Source organism: Perissodus microlepis, chromosome 10 (genome assembly GCF_051167445.1).
Source record: "Perissodus microlepis isolate ML-2025 ecotype Zambia chromosome 10, ASM5116744v1, whole genome shotgun sequence".
Classification (NCBI taxonomy): Eukaryota; Metazoa; Chordata; class Actinopteri; order Cichliformes; family Cichlidae; genus Perissodus; species Perissodus microlepis.
In genome coordinates, this window is record NC_140470.1 from 14,561,771 (window position 1) to 14,588,641 (window position 26,871).

The window sequence follows — 26,871 nt, forward strand, 5'->3', positions numbered from 1 at the left end:
TTTTTCTGCTTGTCACAAAATGAATGGAAACAAACTGTGTTTGCCTGTTGTGGTATTTTGCACAAAGCATTTAATGTTACTGTAAATGTCTTTTTGTAGCTGTCGCGTGTTGATACATGTCTTATGTCAGTTTTATATGAATCCCCCAGAGCGCAATCATTTGATTTTTGAATCATCATTTTCTTGGTAAAAATTAGATTCATTCATCACAGAGACGGGTAAATGGCTAACCTGTGTGAGGCGACTCGTTCACCTGTTTTAAAACTGAGCTTTCAAAGTAGGTCAAAATGAATACATTCACGTGGGTGACGATTACTGTATTCATACTAAAGGTACTAGCACAACATCAGACGTGTTTTATGAGCCTTGGCTCCAAAATGAAAAACACACTCCTTTCTGTTGTACTTGGAGAGAATCAGCTTCTATAAATTTCCTCAGTCTGATCTGATTCCTTATGAAATTTTGCCAGCATTTAATAACCATTTTATTATCAGACCTATATGTTGTCATCTGTTCTACTTTATTTGTCTTTGTTTAGTTCAAAACAGAATGCAGTATACAGATATTTCAGCTTGCTAACTTACAGCGCACTTGCAGCATACTTGTAATGTAACGCTAAGACTGCCTTGTAGATTACCTATCTGCTGCCTATACACTCACTGGAATATGGTCACGTATTGCTGGATAACGGCTGGTCTTGGTGTGACTGTCCTCAATCAATCACAGACATTACAGGGTTATAAAAATAAGACTGAATTCTCCCGGGTTCCTCAGCTTCCCTGAAAATGAAATTTTACATTTTATTTTAAGCATATCATCTCACAGTAGGTACTTGTCAGTTATAATTACTTTTTTCAGCAATTGGACTAGAAAATATTTCAGTGTTGATTTTAGGGAATACTCCTGCTACAGTGTTACATGACGACTTCCTTTCACATCTCTGCCTTTGAGGGCTACGTTTATTGTGTCTGTAAGTTGACACTCTTTGGAGAAAATTGCACAAGTTTTCTAATGAAGCAGGTCTAGGGTGGGAAAGGCAGAACTTCTACAGGTCCCGACAAAGACATTTCTGCTAAAGCGTTGGTCCTCGCTGGCAAGTAAGACACCAGAGCAAGGGGAAAACTGGAAAAGTATTTTATTTTTCACCGACTTCCTCCTACTTCTAATACCAAGACAGAACAAGGCATGCTCTTTTTTTTCTTTTTCTTTTTTTGGCTTGCGTGCCTAGTGAGCGTGGTAATAATTAGTTATGGAAGTGAAGCGCTTATTCCTTCATTTTGTGCCAAGTGTTTTTTGCCATGTGCTAACACCCACCACACCTTTAAATTGAAGAATTCCAGAGTTTACATCAAGTAATCTAATTTATGGCAACCAATAGTCAGAGGAGTTAATGGTGAAAGATCAGACAGCCTCAGCTTCTGATTCAGGTGTGATCTTGCTTCTTACAGCTCTTACTGAATATATTTATTTTAATGTGCTATTACAAGCTCCTGCTGGAAACAGGAAAAGGATTGAGAAAATAAGTAAGACGATATCAATTCTAGATGATAGAATACAATAAATCTTCAATAACTTGCCTGTGTTTATGTTAGGTTCGCTGCCATTCTGCAAACGTCTTATGGAAAAGTTGTCTGAAAGAAAATGCCTTAAAAATAACTTATGATAAAGTTTAAGTTTGTGGGATATCAGAACTGTCTTCCCATAAAAGTAGACCTCTGCATCCCATCTTTCTGTCCCTCTCTGTCTTTACAATGTTTGTTCACCAATCTCAGTAGCTGGGGTTAGGAGACCAGCAGCTGTAGTAATGGCTGTAGTCAAATCCCTACAGCCATTTGAAAGTGTATTACACATCTAGCAGAAACAGAGTATCATGGGCATCCTGCTGGAATCTCTTTCCAGCTGCTGCCCTTGTTTGATCTACCAACACACGAGAAGCTTTTCTTTCTTCCATCTTGCTTTCATTTTATTGCTGTTTGGCTTTCATCAGTTACCCCCCAGACCTTTTTTCCCCCCCTTTTTAAAAAAACAAACAAAACAAAATTCCTCACCCTTTCAGGCAACGCTATAGATAGAGACTCAAGAACTAAAAATACCCTGGCATGATTTAAAGCATCGAATGGAGGGCCGGAAGTAGTCGAAAGCTTCGTGGAGCCATGTAGGGAGGTGTTGATGCGAGCATCCCTTTCGCATTCATTCCCATATCGATGTAAAAATACTTCTTGGTAGAATAAACAAATGTCTTATTTACATTTGTTATGCCATGTCATATTTAAATTACACAGAAGGCGGCAGCTTCTGGGAATCAAATACCAAGGAATTCTGATTTGTGTAAAGCATTTGCATGGCGCTTATCGTGGCACAGTTGGGGCATTGAACATAACAGTAACGACTATGGTTATATTAATGGAAACTTCCTGAACATAAATGTCACTTACAGCTAAATAAGCACAGGGTAAGGCCCTAACATGGAATTATAATTTTGTTTATTTATTTTTTTCAAATTTATATGCTAATAGTGTAGTGGTTTACACATGACAAGCGGAAGATTCCCAGGATCCCAGGAGGAAACACTATTGCCTTTGGGACTCTTTCAGGAAGGGCACCTGGGGTAAAACCTTTGCCATGTCACACTTGCGTCACTACCCACTGTAGCTTTTGTGATGTTAGCTTATAAAAGAATGATTTTTGTGATTAATAAATAAAATAAATAAATTACTTTACTACTCTTTAATTAGCGGTAACTGAAATGTATAAAACCTCAGCAGTACAAAACAACTAAACAACAATTAATGCAATAATCAATAAAACATTAATGCAAAATGTCCCAGTGGCAGGTGGGTCACACATTGGCTTTAACATTTTGCACATGACTAGGTAGCATTAGCAATTTCTGGCCGACAGCCTCTGTGGTTTGTTTTTTGAATAAAAATTTTAACAACATACATCAGTTTTTTCTTATTAGATTAGGGATGCCCAATGGGATATCCTGGTTTTTAAGGTGGGCTGCGGCACTCTTAACCATTCAAGACCCGAACCATAATGAAGCGATGATTCTGGACTGTGCTATAGACATGATAGAAGAAATTTTAATTTTTTATATACACATATTTTAATGTTGCAAACAAAATTCTATAGTACTTGGACTCTGAAACAAACATCATTTTGCAAGCACTGCACTGGCAAGCATGGAGTAAACATTGTGAAACATGGACTGGTAAAAGTTTACCTTTTGTGTTTTCAACAAACTGTAAATAGAAGCCAGTTCTGCTGCTTGTAAGCAAATCTAAATGGAAGAACCTCTTTTGGTCCTAAGTGAACCAGTGCAATAATCCAAAATACAGATGAGGTGAGATAAGACCTTTTGAATTCACAATTGCATCTTCAATGTTTAGTAATTTTTGTGCCCTGCTTTGGAGTCTTGATGACTACTGACTGACTACTATATTTAACTCAAGTGCCAGCATTGAATTCATAGGAAAATTACTAGAAATGAGAAGTGATTAAACCCAGGATTCATTTACTCAAAAGAGTTTTGAATTGCAGTCATTATCACTTCTGTCAAACGTTCATTATTCAGAACAGTAGTCACAATTAAAATCTGACATGCAGTGTTGGTAAGAGAGAGGTCACATATAAACAATGTCCCAGATAATTATTTGGTGAAAGTGCACTAGATGTGCTGGGAGGCTGTTGAAATGATCTCTTTGAACAGATGTTGAGTTACAGTGACTAGTGTGAGGTGCTTGAAGACCATTCCCACATGCAAAACCCATTTCTCTGGCTGTCTCACCATGTAATTTGTCTTTTGACAACGTGCAGTGAAGTGACATAACACCAGATTAATCAGGGATACTTTGTCTAGAAAGGAAAACACAAAGGCATGCCTCAGATTCCTTGTCTAAGCTCCTGGAAGTAAAACAGAATCGTTCACTCAATAAGAGCACTGTATTGTTAATTCATCAAGTAACTTTGTTTCTGAACAACTCTCTGGGCTGAGGTTTCCAACTGTTACCCAAGACATGAGCTGTTGACACACCGGATAGGCTTCTATTCTCAAATTGGGTTTTTATAGTCCATATCTGCAGCTGCCCCTGTGCTTCAAATAGAGAAAATCAGGCTGTTGTTGAGGCGAGGGTTTATCATTACTCCCTGAAACTTTTTCCACTGCTGTAATGGAAAATGAGACAACTGCTTGTCCCCAAGAAATTATTTTATTTTCAAGGATAACAAGTTTTTATTATCCTGTTGGAAAACATTAATTGCACTTGGTAAAATGAACATGCTCTCTAAAAAAATGTATGTTGGGCTTTACTTTGTTGCACAGCCTGCACAATAATGTCCATTAAACTGTTGATTGAATAGTGCTTTTTTTCCATGTGTCATTCCAGAACTGAGCTACTACATCACAAAGTACATGGATTTTAAATCCTTCTTTGTGCTAATGTATACATGGTTTAAAGTTACCATTAAATGTATATCAAAGATTCCTTGCGTCTTCATTAGCACGGTATACTGGAGTACTCCCTCTCACACATCTGGCTTATTGTTTGATGAAAAGTGCAGCTCTGTTTTCCTGGAAGTTTTCCAGTCAAGGACGAAAGTTGTTTAATTTGCTTGGCAAGGACAGACCTGTGTCCAGACAAAGCACTAAACATTCTATACGTTTCAGCCTCATTCCCGCTCCGCACTATGACTGACAAGGCTGTCCCCAGGCAATGTGCTGGGTCTGGCAGAGTTGAGTGTGTAGGGAAATCATGCACAGTATTTTCATTTATGTAGAATTGGGACCCATGTAAATTCTGTAAGCTTTGTAAGTCACTGAATAGAAAAGTAGAGAATAATATCCTAATTAAATTGAAATAAAAGTCCTTGAGAGTGTCTGAGTAAGCTGCTTATTAAACATGACACATGTGTACTCTATTTTACTGTATTCAACAATGCAGTTACAGCACAGCTGATTCAGTTTTGGTAATTTTCCATTAGCTCTGCAATGTGAAGAGCACCAGGAGGCTACATTGTGAAGTCTTATCTCCATTGAGTTTCTAGTCCTGTGTAAGATAAGATAAGATAACCTTTATTAGTCCCACACGTGGGAAATTTGTTTTGTCACAGCAGGAAGTGGACAGTGCAAAAGTTATGAGGCAAAAATTAGGATACAATAAGAATAAATACAGTACACAACTGTACAGAATAGAATAAAAATAAAATACTATATACAGTAATATATTAGATTTAATAAATAAATGCTTAATGAAGTACATCTGGAGCATCAGGAGTCTTGCACTCACTATATGGTCTTGCTGCGGGCTGTCGATAAACCAGCCCTACTAGCAGAGTTGATTTTGAATGGTAATATACAATATGTGAAGCCTATATAACGTTATGACTCTCTGCAAAGCCACATTTATGTCTTGCTGCATAAATGAGGTTTTATTGTCCCAAACCACTGTCGCGCCAAGTGCTTTCTCAAAGGGGATCTTTGGGTTTTCTCTATAATACTGTAAGGTCTTTACTTTACAGTGTTAAGTGCCCTGAGATGACTGTGGTTGTGAGATGGAATTATGTGAATATAACTGAACTGAACTGGATGAAATTGAACTGAACTGAACCGAATGTGTCAAGCAGTTGCAGCGCACAAATCCATATTGAGACTGTAAGCTCATTAAAGTTAGTACGTGCCACCTTACAGTGGCACATCTGCGACTCTCCACTGTGTAGGAGTCTTTTCCAGCAGGATGTTGTTCACAGATAAAAGTTCCTTGTTTTTCTCCAGTAATTTTAGTATCAAATGCCAGCTATTGAACTAAAAATACCAGCTTTTCCATTGATCTCTGTTGGTTGGGATCTATTTTAAATCTGACATTTTTCTCTCTTTGATCCCAGAAAAAAGCAGTGTGTGCAACACAAGCACAATTTTCTAATTATAGTATTCACTATTGTAGAGTAATCATGGTTTTTACATTCTTTTGTGTTTAAAACTGGTTTCTGAGGCTTATCTCGAGCTATCTAACAATAACCTTCAGCAATTAAGATTAACTGTTACTCAAAAAAGTAATTTATTATACACTGCTTGTTACTTTTCTCAAAAGCAGTTAAATTCAGTAAGTTACTTAATTACTCACTAATTACTCAGTAATTTGTCAAACTACTTATTAGATTACTTTCACATTACTCATTAAATGAGTTGAAAAGCATAGTCTCATAATGACCAGGTAACTTATAAACCTGAGATATAGTCCCACAGACCAACACAAATCTCTATACTAATGAGGACCAACACAGGATCTTTCATTTTAGCATTTATATATGAACATGAAGTAAAGATATAGCTAGCCAAAAGAGACCTTAAAGCGGTTGCCACAGTGACTCTACTGTAGGAACATTTACAGGTAGAAATGGAGGCTACAATGCTCAAAATATGAGCAACAAGTTCAGGGTCTGGCTGCTGGGCTGGAGTCAGCATACACTCTTTGCTAGCTTTGCATTAGCATGCTATCTGTGCAGATGCTTGCAAGTTGTGTTATGTAAGTATAATGCAGCTATTTCTGCCCTGGGGGCGGTTTTCAGTATTTCAGCATTCTTGTCCTTTCGTGCAAGAAAAATAAAAAAATGTCCATATCTTTACTCCTTAAAAGTTGTACACCTCCTGCAGTCACACTGAATTTAGCTGATTGTATCAGGAGTGCAGGGGAAGAAAAAGGGACGTTTGTATTTGTTGTTGTTGTTGTTGGGCGGTTTTTAACCGCCAGGTGAACAGATAACTGAAAAACCTTTTGAAGTGCAAGTATAATAATTAATTATAAAGTAATAACTGTATAATAATTATTATTGTAAGTAATAATTATATAATAATATAAATAGTGTAATTATAAATAATAATTATAATGCGTTAGTGTTCTTAGCAAAATTCTATTTACAAGAATGAATGATTTGTCTACATCATACTTTTGCTTCAGCTGAGGAATCATTTCATGTCTGTTACTGAGAGATCCATGACTGGGACCATGAGCACTGACCTCCGGCTCCTGTCAGGAGAATTAGCGCCAAGTGGCCCGGGAGATCGAGCACAGGTCTGTGTCAGGATGTAGAGTGGAGGACACACTGTCAGTTGTAGGACACACTGACAAGCTTGGCTGCAACAGAGTTCCTAAATGTCACATCTGCTTGGCTTACATGGCACCGGAAAGTGCTTGCATTTCTGTTCTTGTGAATAATAGAGTATATTGAGGTAGGATCAGTAATAAGCAACAGTGACCTCTGCAGAACTGACAAGGAACAATACTTTCAAAAGTAGCGCACAAACTTGTGGTTATTGTTTAACAACGGTATACGTTTGGAATGCCACATTTTAAAATGTGAAAATGCTGTTATGTAGATATAATCAATCTACAGATATACCTGTAGCTGCATCAAAACCCACCACTGTCACCCGCTGCCCACTTAAACACACACAGAACATAAAAACTGCAGCATCATTAGACTTTTTCTCTCTGTGCAGACATGTGGCTTAACCAGGTCAGTGAAGTGGGACAGTCTCTTTAAAAAAAAGAGGACAACAAGGGATAATTTCGGTACACTGCTATTTCAGTGTTTAATTGAAGTCATTACCTGTGTGTACTTCATTTTGCTTGTCATGCTTTGTCTTCATTCAGCTGTCATCCTTTGATGCACCACAAATAGCTGCAATTTGTAGGACCACTCAACTCAGCCAATGCATGAAATTTTAAATGTTACACATGGAGCAGGAAAGTGTGTGTGTGTGTGTGTGTGTGTGTGTGTGTGTGTGTGTGTGTGTGTGTGTGTGTGTGTGTGTGTGTGTGTGTGTGTGTTTGCGCATTAGGGTTTGGAGGGGGCTCTCGGCCAGCCCCTGGCTGACCCTTGTTCACCTCTTTCCTCTTGCTCCGCCCTGGATGAGTTTTCTCCTAAACATGTGTGCAGCTGTCAGCTGGCAAGTGTTTGTGTGAATGAGTGAGTGTGTCTGTGTTGTCTGTTTTGTGTGTGCTTTGGATGCAGATCATTTTCATATTTCAATTAAAATCTTTTCCTCTTCTAGGGACAAAAGAAAGGGGAAAGAAAAGTTGCAAGAATTTACAGAGTGTACTGCCGAGGCACTGATCATTGATATGAGCATGCAGAAAAAGAAATGAGCACACAAGAAATTCACTCAAAGTTTAACATTTCTGGGCAAAACAGGGGTTTTGTGCTCTTGCAAAGCACAATACTGTAACAAACAAAAGAGCTATAATTAAATCCCTTTTTTTGTTTTTGTTGTTCCCATCATCACAACAGACTAGTTGTTATGCAGTCATAATGTTATTGGCTTTTCTTGCGTACAGATTGGCTTTAAAGTTTGCGGTTGCAGATTTTCTAGATCAGCCAATGGATGTTTGCTAAATATTGCGTCAGGTGTTTTTATAAAAGCGATGCCAGATTGAAAATCAGCCTGTTTATTAGTCTGAGGTAAAGCCGATCATGTCTCTGGTGACAACATCTGGAGGTTACATGAGAGAGCTGTTGGCTCAGTCCGTAGAGACAATCACCGCCTCTGTTGCAGTCTCTTTGTCTCCTCCTAAAACACACAATTACACACAAACCAAACCATAATCAAGTCCATGTCTATATATTAACACTGACTTGTTTTTTTTTTTTTTTTGTCTTTCTCTATTTTTAGCTGCGGCTCCAAAGTTAAAACCGATGAAAAATCCAATGATAGTGGACGAGGGAAGCAAGCTCACAGTTAGGTGCGAGGCCACAGGAAACCCTGCCCCTACCTACAGATGGTTCAAAGATGGCAACGAGCTGAAGAAAAGCAAAAAAGTCAAAATAAGGAGCGGCAAGTGAGTACAAATCAAAAACCGAGTACTGTAAACCCAACATAGGCGGTACGGTAAAAGGTTCTCCGTGGGTGACGTTACTGTCAGCAGGCAGGGCTGATGCAGTTTTCCTCCTCTTTTCTTTTTTTTAATAGTATTTGGGATTATAAAGGATAATTCCTTCATTGAAGTGCACTGTAATGACTCAGTAATCCAGTTAGTGTTTGTTCCCTCCTTTTATTTAACTTTCTCATTCAAATAAAAAGTTGCATTTCAAAGCAATAGATCATATATCTAAGCACTCAATGTGGCAGAAGTGCAAGTTAGCACTAGTCAAGTTGGTTTGGAGGAGTGCAACCGGGGGCTAATGTTTTATGTAAAGCTGAAACATACAGGGTGATGTCGCTGACTTGTTCTCAGCTAAACCAGCTAAACCTGATAAAGCTGAGGGTGAGCTACGTCTGCAGTAGCTGTTTTCTGTTTCGGCCCTCTTCAAAGAATATATTATTATTAGCAATACAAGACTATGATATAGTGCCCCTCATATATATATCTTTTTTGAAAACCCTACAAATTATAATTTTCTTTGTTTCTGATTTTCTTTTGCACGCTGTGCAGCCACAGTTTTGTTACTGCCAGCCTTTAGACTATTTTTGGAGATCACACATAAATTAGCTTTTGAACAGATCAAAGGTGTGGAACACTCAGAGTTAAAACTAGCTCTGGGGTTCAGGTCGCCCTGTGGAAAGCTTTACAAATGCCTCTTTCATAACAGCAGTGTGGGGGGTGGGGGAGGATGCTTTATTACCTTGTTGTAAATTAACATCAAAAATACCTGATGGTCTGGGGTTCTTTTGTAATTATGTTTTTTTTTTAAATTGATTTAAAACATCATTAGAAAATAAGAGATACCCAAGGGAAGAAAGGAAATATGACAGTTTTCTGTGTCCTTGTCCTGTAATTACTCACGGTGGCTACTGTTGAGCAAAGGTTAAAACTTAAGGAGGCAATATCGACGTGAAACAAAGCTACAAAACAACACAGCAGCTAGTTCTAACATATTGTTCCATGGTTTCTTATTAAAAACAGTCATCCCACTCTCCAGAGCAAGTAATCATGAATCCTTATTACAGAAGAGCTGGTGCCATGCCCTGTCATGCACCGGCACCCCTCCCTCAGTATTTCCACTTGTTGCCTTCACTTGCTATTTCCTCCCTGCCCTGATTCCCCTGACTCAGCTATGTGAGTGTTGTCACCCACAGGAAAAACTCCAGAGTCCAGATCAGCAGAGCAAAACTGGAGGATTCTGGGAATTACACATGTGTGGTGGAGAACCTGCTGGGAAAGGACAACTCCACTGGCACTGTTAACGTCCAAAGCAGTGAGTACTGACTCCTAAGCAACAGGCAAAGCAGCACAGATGTACTGGCATTGTTGTTGTTGTTGTAACTGTTCTCCTGCCAATTGAGAGATCCAAAGGAGCCATTACAAACAGGCATGCAAGAAGAGTAACACGCATGAAGAACAACTGTCCACACATGTGGTTTTGGCCTATTAATCAGTGGAAAACAGAATTGCACTTTGGGGTGAATGGAATTTAAATGCAATGTATGGTGTGTTAGCTCCTTTAATTCACCATTCTTCGCTTGCAATGCAAAACCCCACAAAACTGTACTGCACAGTGTCTTTGACCGTCACCGACACGCAGCAAAAGCAGCAGACTACAGATTTAGATCTGAAACATAGCTTGACAGAATATGAGAGTTGTAAAAAGTATCTTCAGTGTGTGTGATAGAATCTAACAGGCTTGTTTAGTAGTGGTAGTGGTGTGTGTGCATTGCAGATTTTTGCAAAGTATTGTATCAGATGAAAGAGTTTTGATAACAGCTGCTTCCATTCAGTGGGTTAGTGAGCTTATGTTTGTTCCTCACAGTACGGGTAGCGAATTTTTGGCTGCTGTGGGGAGCTTGTTTTTTGAGTAGATGAATCGAATACATTTATATATCAAAATATAAGAAAGAAAGAAAGAGTTTTAAAGACCTTATGTTGCTCTGCATCCTTTCAAGAAAGGACTTGATGTTATCTGGTGCTGGACTGTCAGAGATCTATATGGTTGTCTGGCATGCAAGAGTCAGAAACTGCTGGATGTGCTTGAGGAAATCCAACTTCCTCCACTGAGATCACCCGGCTTTTCTGTTTGTAGACCGCTGAGTAATGGCGCAAGACTTTGATACTGTGCAGGCATGAACATGCGATGTTAGTGAATCAAGTCAGCGCAGATAGTGATTGTTTAATCAAACCTCTCGTGCGTGACGGCATATTTTTATTCACGCTATTCCGAGTGAGAGATTCCCTAGTTTACAACATCCACATATTCACTATTTTTGAAGACTGAGTGACTTAAAAAGTAAGGTTCCTCGTGCCACACCAGTGGAGATGTTCTTGTTATTGCTGACCTTCCAACTGGGTGATTTCTGTACTCATCCCACGCTGATGGAGGTGTAAATGGTGGGGAAAAGGAGGGGGATTGGAGTTTATCCATCACACCCTGTCCTTGGGCGCACTCAGGGCACAATAATCACCTCCACCTTCTTGTTTTGCATTTGTCAAGGCCACCTTTTAGAGCTATTGTTTACAGTTAACAGACTTAAGCTGAGCTTCATTATTAGAGCCTTTTCAGATAAAGAAAGGACCCATTGTGTTTGGAAACATGGAGATTCTCAGGGGTTTCAGCATGCAAGTTTGATTTCCAGCAAACAATTGCACCGAAAAGAAGTCCTCCGTATTGTGTTTAAATGTGGCTTAATATTGCATCTTTCGTTTTTAAAAAATTTCCTGACATATAAAAGGCTTCATTTGAGATTCACAGCCAGATTGTGTGACTCTCACTATATTGCTTGTCATGAGATTTGGCTCTTCTCCAGCGCAGTGATATATTCCTTTGCACTTATGTGCATTTAATATTTAAAGGGTCAGTGATGCAATACATACTGCGCTAACATTTATGAAAAATTAATTCGATAAACAGTAGTCAGTTTAATGGCAAGTAAATAAGAAAGGTCAGATCGTGCTTGAGACCCTAGGAACCCCTGGTGGTAGCACCTGTTTGATCGAGCTTGCGAACATGTGACTGGCGGCACATGAAACTGTATATGATGATCTTAGCAGACGAAAAGAGCTGGTAATGCAGCAATATCAAAGGTAATATAATATCACAAAGCAATGAACATGTGGGCTGAGATGTACAGTAGCCACAATGGATAAAACATGACTGAACACCCGACAGTTCCAACTTTAAGCTAAGCACGATAGTATCTGCATGTGTCAAAGCTGAGGTTAAAGCATACTTCTTCATTGAATCTCAAGTCATCCTTTTCACAGTTTTGTCGCTCTTTTGTCTTTGTGCAAAAGCATCTTTGTGTTCTCTTTGTGTTGTTATCTGTCGACGCTTTGTCATTTCCTTAAATCACTCCTGGATATTCCAACAATGGCATCACTGTATGTCCTTTCATGTGCCACGATCACTAGATGTCTGTCTCTGTGTGTTTTGTTTTTGTGCGTGATTGTGAGTGTGTGTGTGTGAGTGTGTTTGTTCATGGTTCAATAAAAAAAAAAAAGTCCCATTGTGTTACAACAGCACGTCTCGTTCTGTCATGCTTCGGGGGAGAAGGCAAGACAGGGCGAATCAGGGGTGATATGTCCATAGGCAGTGGGAGTGCTTAACTGAAAATACATATGGTATTAAAAGGAATTGGAAGCAAGCAGGGCATGTTGCTTTGATTAACATGCTGGTCTTGTGAAAGGCTGATATTAGCAGATGCAGATAAAAAAAAATGATGCATTGCATGTTGCAGGGAGTCTCTGTGAAATGTATTTCCCCTCCCAAAAAAATGTACTGTGTGATTTTGATTCAGATGCAGAGAACATGCAATCTGTTTAGACCGAGAGCTGTTTTCATTGTGAGGTCATAAGAGAAATGGCCATTGTGTTAAAGGGCTGCAGTGGAGTATGCTCGCCTGCTGCAGTATGTTGCAGAAGCAGCATGTAGCCGCAGTATTATCTGTGTATGTGTGCCTTCCAGGGAGGGAGAGCGAGGGGAGGGGGTGCAGATGTAGATGGACAGAGTGAGCTAAAGAAGAAGATAGCGTGGATAAAGGAAGGTTGTGGGGAGGGGGAGCAAAATGAGGGAATGCATGACAGAAAGCAGACAAAGACATTAGGGTAGAGGGCAAGAGGGAGATACAGCCAGTGGAAAAGAGAGGCAGACAGTGAGAGAAAAGTATGAAGAGGAAGACATGAGTCCGCTCTGTTGCAGAGGAGGGTTTCACACCCATTTTAGAATGCAGTTACTGCTCTCCAGCTTTTGTCCTGAGCACCTCCGTACTGTACCTGACATCTAGATTCAGGGTGTCTTTCCTCCTTGCCTGTGGTGTGTCTCTAACAGTATCTGGCATGCAAACAAGCCAACACTGCTTGAACTTATTAAGGAGAAGACAGAAAGTGAAATCCGTAGGGCATAGATAATAAAGTCAAATAGCAGCTCAGCACGAGAGCATCATTCGAGCGCTCGCACTTGGATACAGTGTGCGCCGGGCTTTGCCTGCCTGCTTGTCTGTTCTGGTGAACAGACACTTTGGGAAACCAGCACTCAGCTCCACCACATGGTGAACACAGGCCACCACAACCCATCTTTATCTCAGCGGCTCACAGTAACTCCTGCACCTTATTCTTTGCCAGTTGTGTGTTATACATTAATATGTTTTAAAGTAAATGAAAGGACCTTTTCAAATGTTTTCAAAAAGCTTTTGTGGATCACCACAAAGGTTTTAATCGGAAGACGCTACGGTACCACACTTAACAAAACATTTGTTTCAACCCGTCTTTATTGGTACAGTGTTTGACTTGATATGCAAAGTAGCAGGTACAGAAGGAGTGCCAGGATATGACGCATTCCCCTGAGGTGTTGCCAAAGTTAAAAGCTATTGTTCTGTTCAGTTAAAATTATTCTTAGGAGAACCGCTTCCACTTGCCATAGAAGGAAAAAGGAGTCTGTATATATTCCCATATTACACAGAACAGCTGGTCATGACTCATCACAAACCATATCAATATAAGACAAATGTAAGACCCGTGTAATGTCGAGTCGAGATGTGGACCATGGCGTAGAAACTGCTGTGAGCAGAACCTTCCCTCAAACTATACCCCTTTATGCATTTGGAGGCATGCAGCACATTGTGGCTTCACGCCAGCCTTGCAGTTTGCCAATAACATTGATTGATTGGACTTGTGTGGGGATTTTAGTCATGTCTTTTTGTTAGGGTAGCAGAAGAGAAACACACACCGATTAAGTGCCAGTTACTGTACAGTTATTCAGCACAGATGGTTGGAGGTTCTGCTGAGTTGAGTGTTTAAGTTGCTCGTTATCAATGTTTCGGTCTTAAGTCCCATTTAATACTTTCTCCTTCTCTTTGGCTCCGTTTTAGCTTCCTGGGAATTTTGAAACATTAGTTTAATCTGTGGACCAGTTTTTACATACTTTTGTGAGGCCACATGTTTTATTATTTGTGTTTGCGCCAACTTTGGCTTTCTGACAAAATGCACAACAGTGTGCAGCATATGAGCAACTGTGCACTTCCTGGTGCTTTGGAATATCATGTATCCTTTAAACAGTCTCGGTGACAATTGCTGTCTTTTTGAGCATGATGCTTTCCGCCTTATGCCCAACCCCCAGTGCCAGGGACCATTTGTTGTCCATGTGGTCTGACCTCTACCCTGTAATCAGTTTGGCATGGTGAAACCTGCTGGCATACTGCCGAACAGTGTTGTATATCATCCGCTGTTTTCCATAGGGCCAGCATGAAGGAGCAACACTAGTCAAAGTTTGCTCAGCTCCACGTGGCTTCAGATTAAGGCCTCCCATTATCCTACAGGCTGCTGTTGTGATAAGCGCTTGTGAGACAGCCATTTGTGTCTGCAGGCTGCAGGTCACATCCTTGGGGGGTGCTGTGCGCAGCTCCGCTGAGAGAGTGTGTGAGCGTCCAGGAATGTGTTGATGGAAATCACAGCTGAACGTACGATTCCTCCAACCTCAACAGTCCTGCTGAGGCCCACCAGCAACAATTTCGCGCACGCATGCACGCACGCACGCACGCACGCATGCACGCACGCACGCACGCACGCACGCATGCACGCATGCATGCACGCATGCACAATGCCCCTCAGCCCCTACCCCTTCCTCAACCCCACACACATATAAATGTGCGTAAATGTTTTGCGTGTTTTCGCTCCTCATTTTGAAATCAAATACTTGTATTCCTGCTGTCAAAAAGAGGGGAAAAAAGCTGTTGGCAATCTCAAATACTCTTAATAACTTAAACAATTGAGCAAGCAAATGAGAACTGGAGCATCTCTGCAGCCCTGCGTTAAGCTTAATTTACAATTAGTTGCATTGTTAAAGGCTCAAGAACTCAAGCAATTACACCCCAGTCATCCTGCATCTGACCTCAAGTCAGTACAGAAGGCTACATTTACTCCGTCACATTTGCTGTTGCACATAATTCACCTGCAGAAAATATGCTAATATATAAATTATAGATTTGTTGTGATTATATGAAAAAGCTCCTGATTGGTTGTTATTTGAACTTAGCTAAAACGGACAACAAGACCAAATACGGAAAATAAACCGATAGCCCTTATTCACATTCAGTGTTAAAGCTTGGTGATGATACAAAACATTGATCAAAGTTCATCAAAGAGAAAAGTTTACGATACGTTTAGAGAGCCATTCCTTGGAACCGAGGCCAAAATTTCCCGAGTTGTAAAACAACTTTATATGTTACAGAAGACATGATTAACACAAAGCAATAAACACGAAACCGAAAAAAAAGCTTTTTCTGTTTTCTTCCAGTAAGTTAATATGTTCTACATAAGTGAATCATTACAGTAAGTACCTCTTTGCACTGGATAAACAACAACTTCCTTCACTCCTTCCATGTCTTTCGATGGTCAACTGAGTAAAAGCAAAACTTACTCAATCCTACTACGCAAGCGAAAAGATAAACTCATCTCTAGTGACGCTAAAGGATGTTAGTTGTGGCCTCGGATGAATGTGGAGTATCTGTAAGTCGGTCAATTGTATTGATTGCTGTGGGTAAAGCTACAGCCATGTCTGCAGAAAACAGGCCTTCACATCTGCCAAGCTCTCTGTATTTACAGGCCACTGGAGAACAGCTTGTCAGGTTCTGTGGATCAAGCTGCTCGGCTATTAGTCATACCCACTTTTTTAAAACTATCCAGGAGTCCGGGGGTCTGGACAGGCGTGTCTCTGAGGTGGCCATCTGATTGCGCCAGAATCTCCACAATATCAAGATCAGGTCCAGGGCTCTGTACAGCAAAGAGCATGTTGTAATCTAACATATAGCGGCAAACACACTGGCTTATAGAAGACTGCTGTGGTTTTAAAACGCTGCTGAATGTTTGATTTCTTCGATGAACACAAACGGAAGGAAACGATCCTGATCTTGACCATTTGGAAGTAAAACGACAAACTTTCTGAAGTCGTGCTTGCTATTGTCTACAGTTTTGCGTGCAGCAGCCTGCAGGCAAATTTACAAAAGCCGTTAATCCAGACATATGAAAAGAATCGGGATCTGCATTTCCTCTCTTTCACGTGTTAAGAAACCTGTTTTATCAAATGAAACCAGATTGTTTGTTTTGCTGTCTGACATTACGACTTGACTTATGACAGCTCGAGTGAGTCACTTGTTTTCTTATTGCACTTTGTTTATTGTTAAAGACTTTTTGTATTAGTGGACAGCATCCGGTGTGGTGAGAAGTTCCAGACTAAGCGGAAGCGTTTACGTCGCGAGAGGATGAACACACTCTGCATCACCTAGTGATCAGAACACAGCTCATGTTATGAATGGATGAGTGCATACGTACAGCAGTGGAGGACTCGAACGCTGCTTCCAGTAACATCCAAAAGAAGCAGAAATCAAAGGGAAAGAATAATTTATCATGAATATCAAGAAAATTCTTGGAAACGATGCCATCATTCTTTTGCTGGTCTTTTGGCACCTTCTGCACAACATGCATACCTGAGCCCAACCACAGCAACCACTGTGAGGCACATCTGTAAATACTGCCTCAGATCTTAGAGTATATCGATTTTAACCAATGTTTGGGGGCTTCTCCTGAAGTTAATCTGACAGAAGACAAGTTACGTTTCGCTCCTAAAACATAAATCAGCTCCCTAATCTGTCAGTAATTCATTGCTTTTTGACAGGGACTGTGAGTTATTGGCTTTCATATGCACTACGTGCTAATGTCATGGAGAAGAGGCAGCTGTTGGATCCTAACATCAGAATCTGTGAAAAATGAGTCAAATATGTTAAAGAAAACACTTTCTAAAAGTCCCTCAATGGATTATTATATTTTGCTTGATCTGTCACTTCACTTTAATCCCCTCCGATCCAGGACGTTAAGTGGACGTCCTCACTCAGATCTTTGAAAAAACAACTAAGTTATAAAAAATCAAAACACATCAGACTTCTGAGAATGTCCGGTAATCTCACTGTGTTATGCGGGACAGTTAAGCCGTTAGTGTGAATGAGTGAGGATATTGCTATGTGTGAGGAAGGAAGCAGCTGTTACACTTGAAAAGCTGAGTGATGTGAGCAGGTGACACAAGGTTTTCGCTGTGTGCAGGGCTTTGTTAACTCTTCCAGTACCCTGGGACCAAACCTATCTGAGCCTTAATTTGATAGCATAATAAAAGAATCTCTTTCAGCCCTCCTCAGCTGTGCTGGTGGTCTTTTTTCCCCCTGACGGAGACCCCAACTGTGCAGGGTGACTGGGCGCCGTCTTCTTCTTTCTTGACAAATCACTAAGAAGCACCTCAGAGGAGAAGCGATTGTCTAAAAATGATGAATTTCATCATAAGGGCCTGGATGTGCCGACAGAGTAATGACGTTAAGTTGCCTTAAGAGTCCGTTGCGCAGATGTGTTCATTCGCATTAAAACAAAGTCCCTGCTCCTACTCTTACCTGGCATTTTTCAGAATGGGGTCAGACTAATTCAGGGGTGTCTTCTGTTCTTTTTAAAGTTCTCTTTGGAGTACAAGAGGAACATATATTTACCATTCCATTGCGTAAAGCTCAGAGTAACAATACTATAGTTTAGTTGCCACAGCTGTCTTTAATCTTAAACCTCCCATTACTCCATCGTGCTGCTTCCTTTTGTCGGACACTCGGCAACTGTATTCATCGTGTGTGTGTCAGGGTGAGTAAGTTCTTTTACCGGGGACTCTGTATGAGTAGTGGGTACAGCAATAGTGTCATCAGCGTTGATACCATTTCCTCCTAAGTGTGTAGGTGTAAACAGAAAATGCCTCTCTTTAGTCAATGACACACTCACAGTGAACTCATCTTTAGTATACAGAGGGCAGCCTAAAACAAAACACACTTGCTGCGTTGCCTGTTTTCAGGACATACAGCAGGTGTGGGTGGTGTGTGTGCATGTGTGTTTATGACCGAAGGAGGGCTGCTGTGTGCTTTCAGGCTTTCGGGGGAATAACCGAGGGAAAACCTTTAGTCCTAACAGCTGGCCACTACTGTAGCTGTGAGTACAAGACCCAAATATGGAGCTGTGGTATATGTCTTCTATATCTGGTACAAGGTCGCAAAGGCAGGCCTACCTTAGAAATGAGGGCCAGCTGTTGAAGGTGAAGGTAAAGGAGCATATGGATATCTCACACTCTGTCCTTTTAAAGCTTTACCTAATGTATTTTTTATAGTTGACATCAGATTGATCATCTGAAATTGTGGCCACTTCCAGCTTTTATGACTCATAATAAATAATAGATGGAATTTCTGTTTGTGGAACACGTTTAAGTATATCGATTTGATCGGTGATTATTTTTCATCGAGCGCCTTTCAATCCGCTACTTAAAACTTTATAAACACTTCACAGCGAAATCAGTCTCGCTTCATTACAAATAATTTCATTTGTTTTGTTCTCACATGTTACCTTCGAGTTGTAAATCTGCTTTTTTTCCCCAACTTAGCTATCGGAGTCGCTGCCTGTCGGGTCTAAATAAAAGATGTCAGTGACTCTAAAGTGGAGATGCAGTGTGCCCTAAAGCCCTGTGGTGTTTTCTTGTTTGTTTGTTTGTTTGTTTTGTTACCACAGGTTTTTTCCCCCCGATTTGAATCTTTGTCCACCGAGTCCTCGCTGCAGTAAATTCACAGTGACGCTGAAAGCTTTCTAAAGAGTTAGCCCGTTGCTCTTCCTCACCTTTTGATGCTCATTTGTGACCACTGTAGCAATGGCTACAGGCTGGAAAAACTCAAGGATGTGGTAAACAACAGCTTCTCAGTGGCTTGCCAGTGGCTTTCACTTTCTGAAAAAGTGAAAGCCACTGGCATCCCCACACTTGGATTGTGAAAGTGCCTCGAACGCCACCCTGACTCTGATCTGAGCTGCCCATGAGAGAATACCTTTGTCCTTAACCGCAGCGCGGAAAACCCCTCGTGCTGCCCTGTTGCCAGCTGCACACATACTGGTGCCCGCCAGTGACCATAACAGCGCCCGTTTGTACACGCGCACCATACCCTGTCTTTCCTAAGAGCTCTTCGCTCCTTCGCAGTGCGTGAGCAGCTGTTGTGCAATCACATACTATGTTGCGCTTTGATTTGACTTCAGCACTGAGATGATTGAGGCAGGCAAGACCAGGCAAATCAGCTATGTGACTGAAAAATGGTAATAGGAGACAAGAATATAAAAGAAGACACACTGGTCGTGGCAGTGGCAGTCTTGCTGAGAGTGGGTGGTAGATTAATGTTCCTGGCAGGCTCCATTTTGTTCATTTCTAAACATTCCCGTTTCGTACTGAAGGAGTTTGAATTGTGGATAAATTTCCTTTGAAAAAAAGCTTTAAGTGCATCACCATTCATAATGGGCTCTTTCTTGTGTCTTACCTACAGTAAATAGTAATTTAATTCCTCTTTGGACCTTTGACATGAAATCTCTTGCTTATTTTATACTTTGTGCAAAATGCTGGAAGGCACAGATGCTTGATATTGCCACTGACTGGGTGTGGCCATATTGTATCTGTGGAAGTAGCATACTTGGTTTTTGTTGGTTTTGGCAAGCTGAAATATTTTCCACCTAATGATCCTGTCAACAAGCCCTCTTTTCTCATTCTCTGCTCTCATCTTCCCTGCACTACTTCTGTATCCATCGCTCTTTGTCCTTCTCATGTTTCTCTTGTTTTCTTTCATTGCTCCTACATTTGTCTGGGCTTGAGCTCCTGTCAAAATATGTTGTGGCTCCAAAGCTGAGCGTGAAAACACGTATTGTATGCATTTTTTTTTTATTTAAATAGACACTTTTTTATTTTTAATTGCTATCTTTTATAAATATTTGTTCAAGCAGCAGATCTTTATTGTAGCATTTGTGAGGTCCAGACATTTATCTTACTTTCTAGGCTCATTTGTCTCCGGTCGCACCTTCTTTAAAAGTGTAATGCTGCTATTCAGTACAGCCCACAATATAAATAGCTAAACTCCGCAAATATTTTTTTTTCTTCCCCTCATTCATTTTGTTAAACCTCACTGGACATTCTCTGTTGCCACATCAGACACAGCTGTCAACAGCTTTATATTGAACCAAAGCCACACTTCCCAGTTTGCTCCTTTGTACCTCTTCTTATCTGTTTATCTTATTTATCCGTTCTCTTTGGATGGGATCGTCTTTGCAGAATAGCAGAAAGGAACAAAATGCAGTGCACACATGTGTAGCAAGAATGCTCACAAAATGAACAGGTCTCGAGTATTAAGATAAAAGATCTCGGTTCTAGCTGTAACAGGAGACACGTCAGGCATTCCCTACCAAGAGTTGGGAGGTTAGGGGGCACTCAGTACTTTTTTTTTTCTGGTACATAAAACTGAGTTGTGGAAAAGCCTGTCTGGGTGGCAGAGCTATTGCAGAGACCACCCTCTTTACATCTCTGCTGAAGGGTCTGTACATTTACATTTATCACTCTCTCTTCTGATTTTTATGGTCTGGCTCGAAGGTTTCCTCCCTCTTTAGATTGTGATGAAGATTTACATTATTTGGATTTATATTTAGGTTGTCATGTTTCCAATGATAAGATAAGATAAGATAAGATAAAACTTTATTAATCCCTCGGGTGGGTTCCTCTGGGAAATTCGGTCTTTTTTTTTTTTTTTTTTTTTTTAAGATAAGATAACACGCTCGTCCATTTTAATGGTTGTTAAGCTGCAGAAAATTAGTGGTTTTTGCACCTTCACCTCCTTTATTTGCGTTGCTTTGCTGCAGAAATGTCAGAGATGAATCTCCGCACCTGTTCTTGCTCAATGACATATTTCCAAATAGGCTAGATAATTTATACTGCTCATCTTGATAACACTGTTTTTAAGAGTGAAAACAAGAAATTCATAACCAAGTCCAGATGGATCTGGTCCGCTGATGGTTGAATAACTGCCTTGTCTTTTTCCCTGCACTGAATCTGATTCTGTCTCGCATTTTTAGAGGCCTTACTGTTCATCTACAGTGCTGAGGTGAAAAAGATTAGGCTAAGCTGAAGTAAATTATCAGCATTCGCCATAAATTGCAGGGACGTGTGTGTAACTTCACCGCGGGCCTGTTGAAAATGTATTTCATTACACAATTCAGTGTTTTGGGGCCGGGCTGTGAGGTGCAGCGCAGGGCTAGGATTCAGTATGAGCGCATTTCTGCTTGCTGCATATGCACAGGGTGCCTCGAGAGGACAAAACTGTGCAAAAGGGACCTCTCTTTTCATTTTTACGATTTTCCTAGAATCCTTTGGAGAGCGTGGAAAGACAGGCATGTTTATGAAGGTTTCCAGATGGTCCGCCTTGCACCCCCAGCTTTTCTTTTCAGTTCTTGAGCCATGAAGGATTAATCAAAGTCAGTGGTAAGGGCTGATGGCTAAACACTGTGGCTCTCACTAACCCAGAGGAAACCTCTGTTCAACTTACTTCAAGTAAAATTCAGCCCCTGGGCTACAGTACTGAGGAAAGTTGAAACCCAAGGTTAAAAACCAAGCACGCTTAACGAAACCTTGGCTACACGAGTGCAGATAAACAAACTCTGCCCCCAATTCTGTTTAGCGGAGCAGCTGATGTCCTCCTCAGGTTAAAGGAATCTGTAGTTGCGTCCAGCAAGGAGTCAGCCTTAATGAATACACCTGAACTCTGGTCCCCTTTGAGAGGCGGGGAGGGGGATTGTGTAGCGTGACTGGAGACAGACAACACCATATGGCATGAAAGGCAAGAAAATGCAGCAGAACAAATTCATGAACTTTGAGTCATTTGGACTTTGGTATTTATGGATTCTCTGTAGAGATTAATTATCCGAGTTTCCTTTTGTTCTGTTTTTAGTCAAACGCATTTCAGCGATTCAGTGCGTTATCCTGTAACACAAGAAGACTAAAAAGGATTTCTGATTGCTGTGATCAGACGAAGTTTTTGCCTTTTTAGAAACCATTTTTAGCTTCATCACTATCGCCCCGCCTTCTCCTGACAGATGCAGATGAAAGCGCCGAGCTGAAAAAGAGGACGACAGCTCGAAACAAGAAAAGCCAAAAAACAAATAAATAAAATAAAATCACAAAATCTGAGTTATAACAAAACTGTTCATTTCTGGATAAGATGACTCTATTTTTGTTAATAGAGCTACCCGCTGTTGTGCTTCTGTTAATTATCACTTCAGACACTGGAGAAAACAACCCTTCAGTTGACAGGAATAACTGGAGCTTGTGGAACAGAGGGGCTTTTTATTTATTTATTATTTTTGTTAGTAGTTAATGAAACAGATTGCTTGAGTAACACCGTGTCTTTCTATAAAAAAAAATACAAAAATATATTACTGATGTCAATTTTCTTTAATAAGCACATGCAAAGGCACTAGCACTCTAACCCAGCTGAACAGCTGCGCTGCATGGCAGTGATGAACACATACAGCCTTCGTGACACATGTTATTATTCCAAATGTCAACAAAAATTGCTGTGGTTTGTTCGCCGCAGTCGCGCTCGATGATTAGAGGTGAGTCCACCGCGGATCATCCTTTGTCATTCGGTGCTGTTCGCACACCATAAAACTCTAACCTGAACCCATGTAATTATTTTATCACTGAATATGTGCAAGATTGTGAGGATCATTTTTAGTCCACACAAACAGAACGCTCTTCAGAGGTCAGAGAGATGAATGATGCAAAACTGATGTGATTTATTGCAACTAAACAATGAAACCCTCAGAAAAAAAGGAGAAGAACAAAAGCCAGTGAGGATTATGAAGCATTTCAGTCCTTTTAGACACAGACTGAGATAAGACTGTACTCCATACGTCTTATCTCAGGATGACAGTATGCAACAGTAATTAAATCTGTTATGAGTCCATAAACATAAAGATCAAGCTTTGAATTATTACTTTCTAGTTGGTGGTCTGACCAGTTATCCAGTCCATTCATCTTTTCTGCTTATCCCATTCTGGGTTTGGAGCCTATTCCAGCTGTCACAGGGTGAGAGGTGGGGTACACCCTGTACGGGTTGCCAGTCTGTTGCAGAGCTGTCGTATAGAGACAGACAGCAATCCCCAATTAACGTTTTGATGCATGCTCGATTGGAATCACCAATCATCCTAACTGCATGCATGTCTTTGGACTGTTTGAGCAAGCCAGAGTATGCGGAGAGAAACCGTGCGAGCACAGGGAGAACATGGAAACTCGGATTCAAACCAGGACCACTGCTCCACTGTGCTGGCCCCAACTGACTCAGGAAAAAAAGGCTTTTCTGTGTGATATTGTTAAGTAGTAAGAAAAAGATTATCTTCTCATATCAAAGGAAAACCATTTGGAGTGTTTGCAGTTGTATTGCAGTTCTTTGAAGAATAACTCAGTCTGTTACCATACCAGTTATCTCCTCTCATTTACAGAAATGTATTCCTAAAAAGTCAAAAACGTTGTACTTATACTAACTATATTTCAGTAGTACAGCGATTTCAAACACTTTTTTTCTTTAATCTGCATCACACACCCTTAAATGAGATGTTCTCTGTTGTTTAAATGTGTATCTCTAACCAAGTCAATAAATTGTTAGGTCTTGTCATGAGTTTTAATCTCATGTAAACATGTGGTGCAGCCTGAGTAAACACTCTATTGGATGAAGTAGATCTTAGAAAGAAAACATTGCTCTTGTTTCATCTCTGGAACCGAGTCTGCATGTTCCATTTCCTTGTATGGGTTTCCCATTAAGTCAGATAACCATCACCTGCAATATTTTTGTGGTAGTCTTTTCAATTTTTTTCCCCCCCTCATTTTATTTTCCCTGCTGCACTTGATGTACGTCCTTCCTGAAATTGTGGCGTTGGCGTGACGTGACCCGAGCCTTTTCTTGTAAACATATCGAGGTGGAGCAGACAACGAGACTGCTTCAAAGGCGTGTGTGTGCGTGCGCGTGTGTGTGTGACTGGATGGTCGTTTACTGTATTAATGCAATGTTTCTTCATAGTAGAGTGCCGAAAATTTTATTTGTTATAGGAACATTTAAATCATGTGTTCCCAACTCTGGGTGGAAGGTCAAAAACATTTCGACTACAGCATATTTAAGTCTTCACCCTTCATCTGTACCATACCTTAAATGTTCTGAATATGAATCTAGATATTGCAGGAATATAAATATATATACAATTTTATATATGTTATATAAACTAAGGAGCTTGGAAAGAAAAAGTGACTGTGCTTCTTTAAGTTTCTTGAAGACGTTTCACGTCTCATCTGAAAGGCTTCTTCAGTTCTAAAGCTAAATGTTGGAGAGTCCCAAGTATTTAAGCCCTAGTGGGAGTTGTCCCTTAAGAGGGTCGTTATCCACTATTGTTCATGTTCCTCATCACATGAGCCAAGGTGTGAAAAAGGGAGTGGGTCATTATCATCAGAGGTTTCGGGTGAAACCATGGAGAGACTTTGCCTTACCTACTGAGATCAACTGACACAAGATGTGAGTGGGTGTTAAAAACTGGATTGTGAGCGGCAGACGGTGTTGTAAACATCCACCTCTGTTCTTCTTTCACTTCTCTTTCAAACCGCCCGTCTTCTCTGTCCAAAACATTGGTATCCTCGAAAGAGTGACCTTTATCCTTTAGATGCAGGTGTACAGCTGAGTCTTGTCCCGTCGAGGTGGCTCTTCTATGTTGTGCCATGCATTTATGACGTGGCTGTTTGGTCTCTCCAATGTAGAGGTCTGAGCATTTCTCACTGCACTTCACAGCATATAGTGTGTTGTTTAGTTTGTGTTTGGGAGTTATGTCTTTGGGATGAACCAGTTTTTGTCTGAGCTGTGGCTGGTTGTTTCTCTGATAAACCTGCTACACAAAGGATGACAAGTTGGTGTCTGACCTTCTTTACTGTGCATCTCTGCAAATTTGATGAAAGCCCAGTTGGGATAACTACATGTTTTAAGACTTTTCTTTACATGTGTGTGTTCCTTTTCTTGATTACTCCAAGTTTTTGTTCCAGAGGGTGATTGGAGTTAAAGAGTAGGTACTGGTCCATGTGTGTGGGCTTCTGGTAAACCTCAGTGTTGAGGTTTCCATTTTCCTCAATGCTCACAGCACAGTCCAGAAATGGCCGTTATCCTTTGTATCTTCTCTGTTGAACTTTATGTTTTTATCCACTGATTTGATGTGGAGAATTAAGGATTCTACTTCTTGGGTTTCGATTTTGATCCAGGTGTCATCCACGTATCTGTACCAGTGGCTAGGTGCTGTCCCTTTGAAAAAGCCAAGAGCTTTATTTCCCACTTCCTCCATGTAAAGGCTGGGGACACTGGGGGAGTCCATAGCACGCTCATGTTTTTGTCTGTAGAAACCCTCTTTGTATTTAAAATATGTGGTGGTAAGGCAGAGATCGCTATCTTTTAAGTGAAGAGAGAGACCACATCAAAGGACACAATGGTTTCATCTGGATCCAGCATACTTTTCTGAACCTTGTTGGCAAAGTAGGGGGAGTTTTTGATGTGATGGGGTGTGTTCCCCACAAGAGGAGACAGGATGTTGACGAGGTGCTTGGAAATGTTGTAGGTGGCTGGGTGGGACTCTAGGGTATAACAGAGTATAGCATCCCTGGGTACAGACAGTGGTATGTAGAGCGGTCAATGGCTTTATCCTTTTTTCAAGTTGTTTTGGCAACTAATGACTTTGTTTTTGTAGTTACTTGTGGAGTCTCATCTTAAGGCTTCATTGGTGTTGTTGTCACGCCTTGGCTCATGTGATGAGACACATGATCAATAGTGGGTCAACAACCCTCCTCAGGAACAACACCCACTAGGACCAAAACCCGTGACTCTCGACCATTTGGTCTTAAAACTGAAGAAGCTTCTCGGATGAGAGTGAAGCATCTTCAAGAAACTTAAAGAGGTTCAGTAGCTGTTTTTCCAAGCTCCTTAGATTACCGTGGCCTAGATGACTGAGAACCTACACAGACATGTGTTATATAAAATGTTTTACTCCAGGTGCATTCATTTTCTCTTAAAATGTAAATATCTATTTTATTGACAGAAGGCATGATGATGGGAATAACCAAACAGTTTGGTTTTGCAAAAAGATTGTGATATTTATGAGGAGATCTGTGTTGAGCCCGGCACTATAGCTTGCTGGACGCAAAGGAAGCCTTCAGCATTTCAGGGTTTTTAGATATTTTACTGCAGCTCAGCAGGGTTTTTACACATGCTTTTGTCAAGTTTACAAGTTTATCATAAACCCTAAAGTGCATGAACCTATGATTTATAGATGCATCAGTTCAGGTCCGGTGCGTTGGCCTTTAACTGCAGTAAACTTTTAAATCTGACACAATTTAAAACACTGAGTCTCCTATTGGTGTTTTCAAGTTTTTAGTCTGCCTCTGAAATTAATTTTATGTTTCCTATTTAGGCCGTCCTGCTCACAAGCTTAAGCCATAACTGTTATGAAAATAATACGGATAGTGAGGTTTTTGTAATTTTACACATGATCATTTTACTTT

The 26,871-nt window shown here is 40.6% G+C and overlaps 1 protein-coding gene across 2 annotated transcripts in view; it reads left to right on the forward strand.

Annotated features, from left to right (window-relative positions):
* The window catches only part of nrg2a (neuregulin 2a), a 76,151-nt gene that overhangs the window by 27,326 nt on the left and 21,954 nt on the right, over positions 1-26,871 (forward strand). For both annotated transcript variants that reach the window (XM_084942317.1, XM_084942316.1), the window contains exons 2-3: positions 8,672-8,837; positions 10,076-10,194. In XM_084942317.1, the coding sequence (XP_084798443.1) occupies positions 8,672-8,837; positions 10,076-10,194 (285 nt within the window). The remainder of the gene's footprint in view (positions 1-8,671; positions 8,838-10,075; positions 10,195-26,871) is intronic.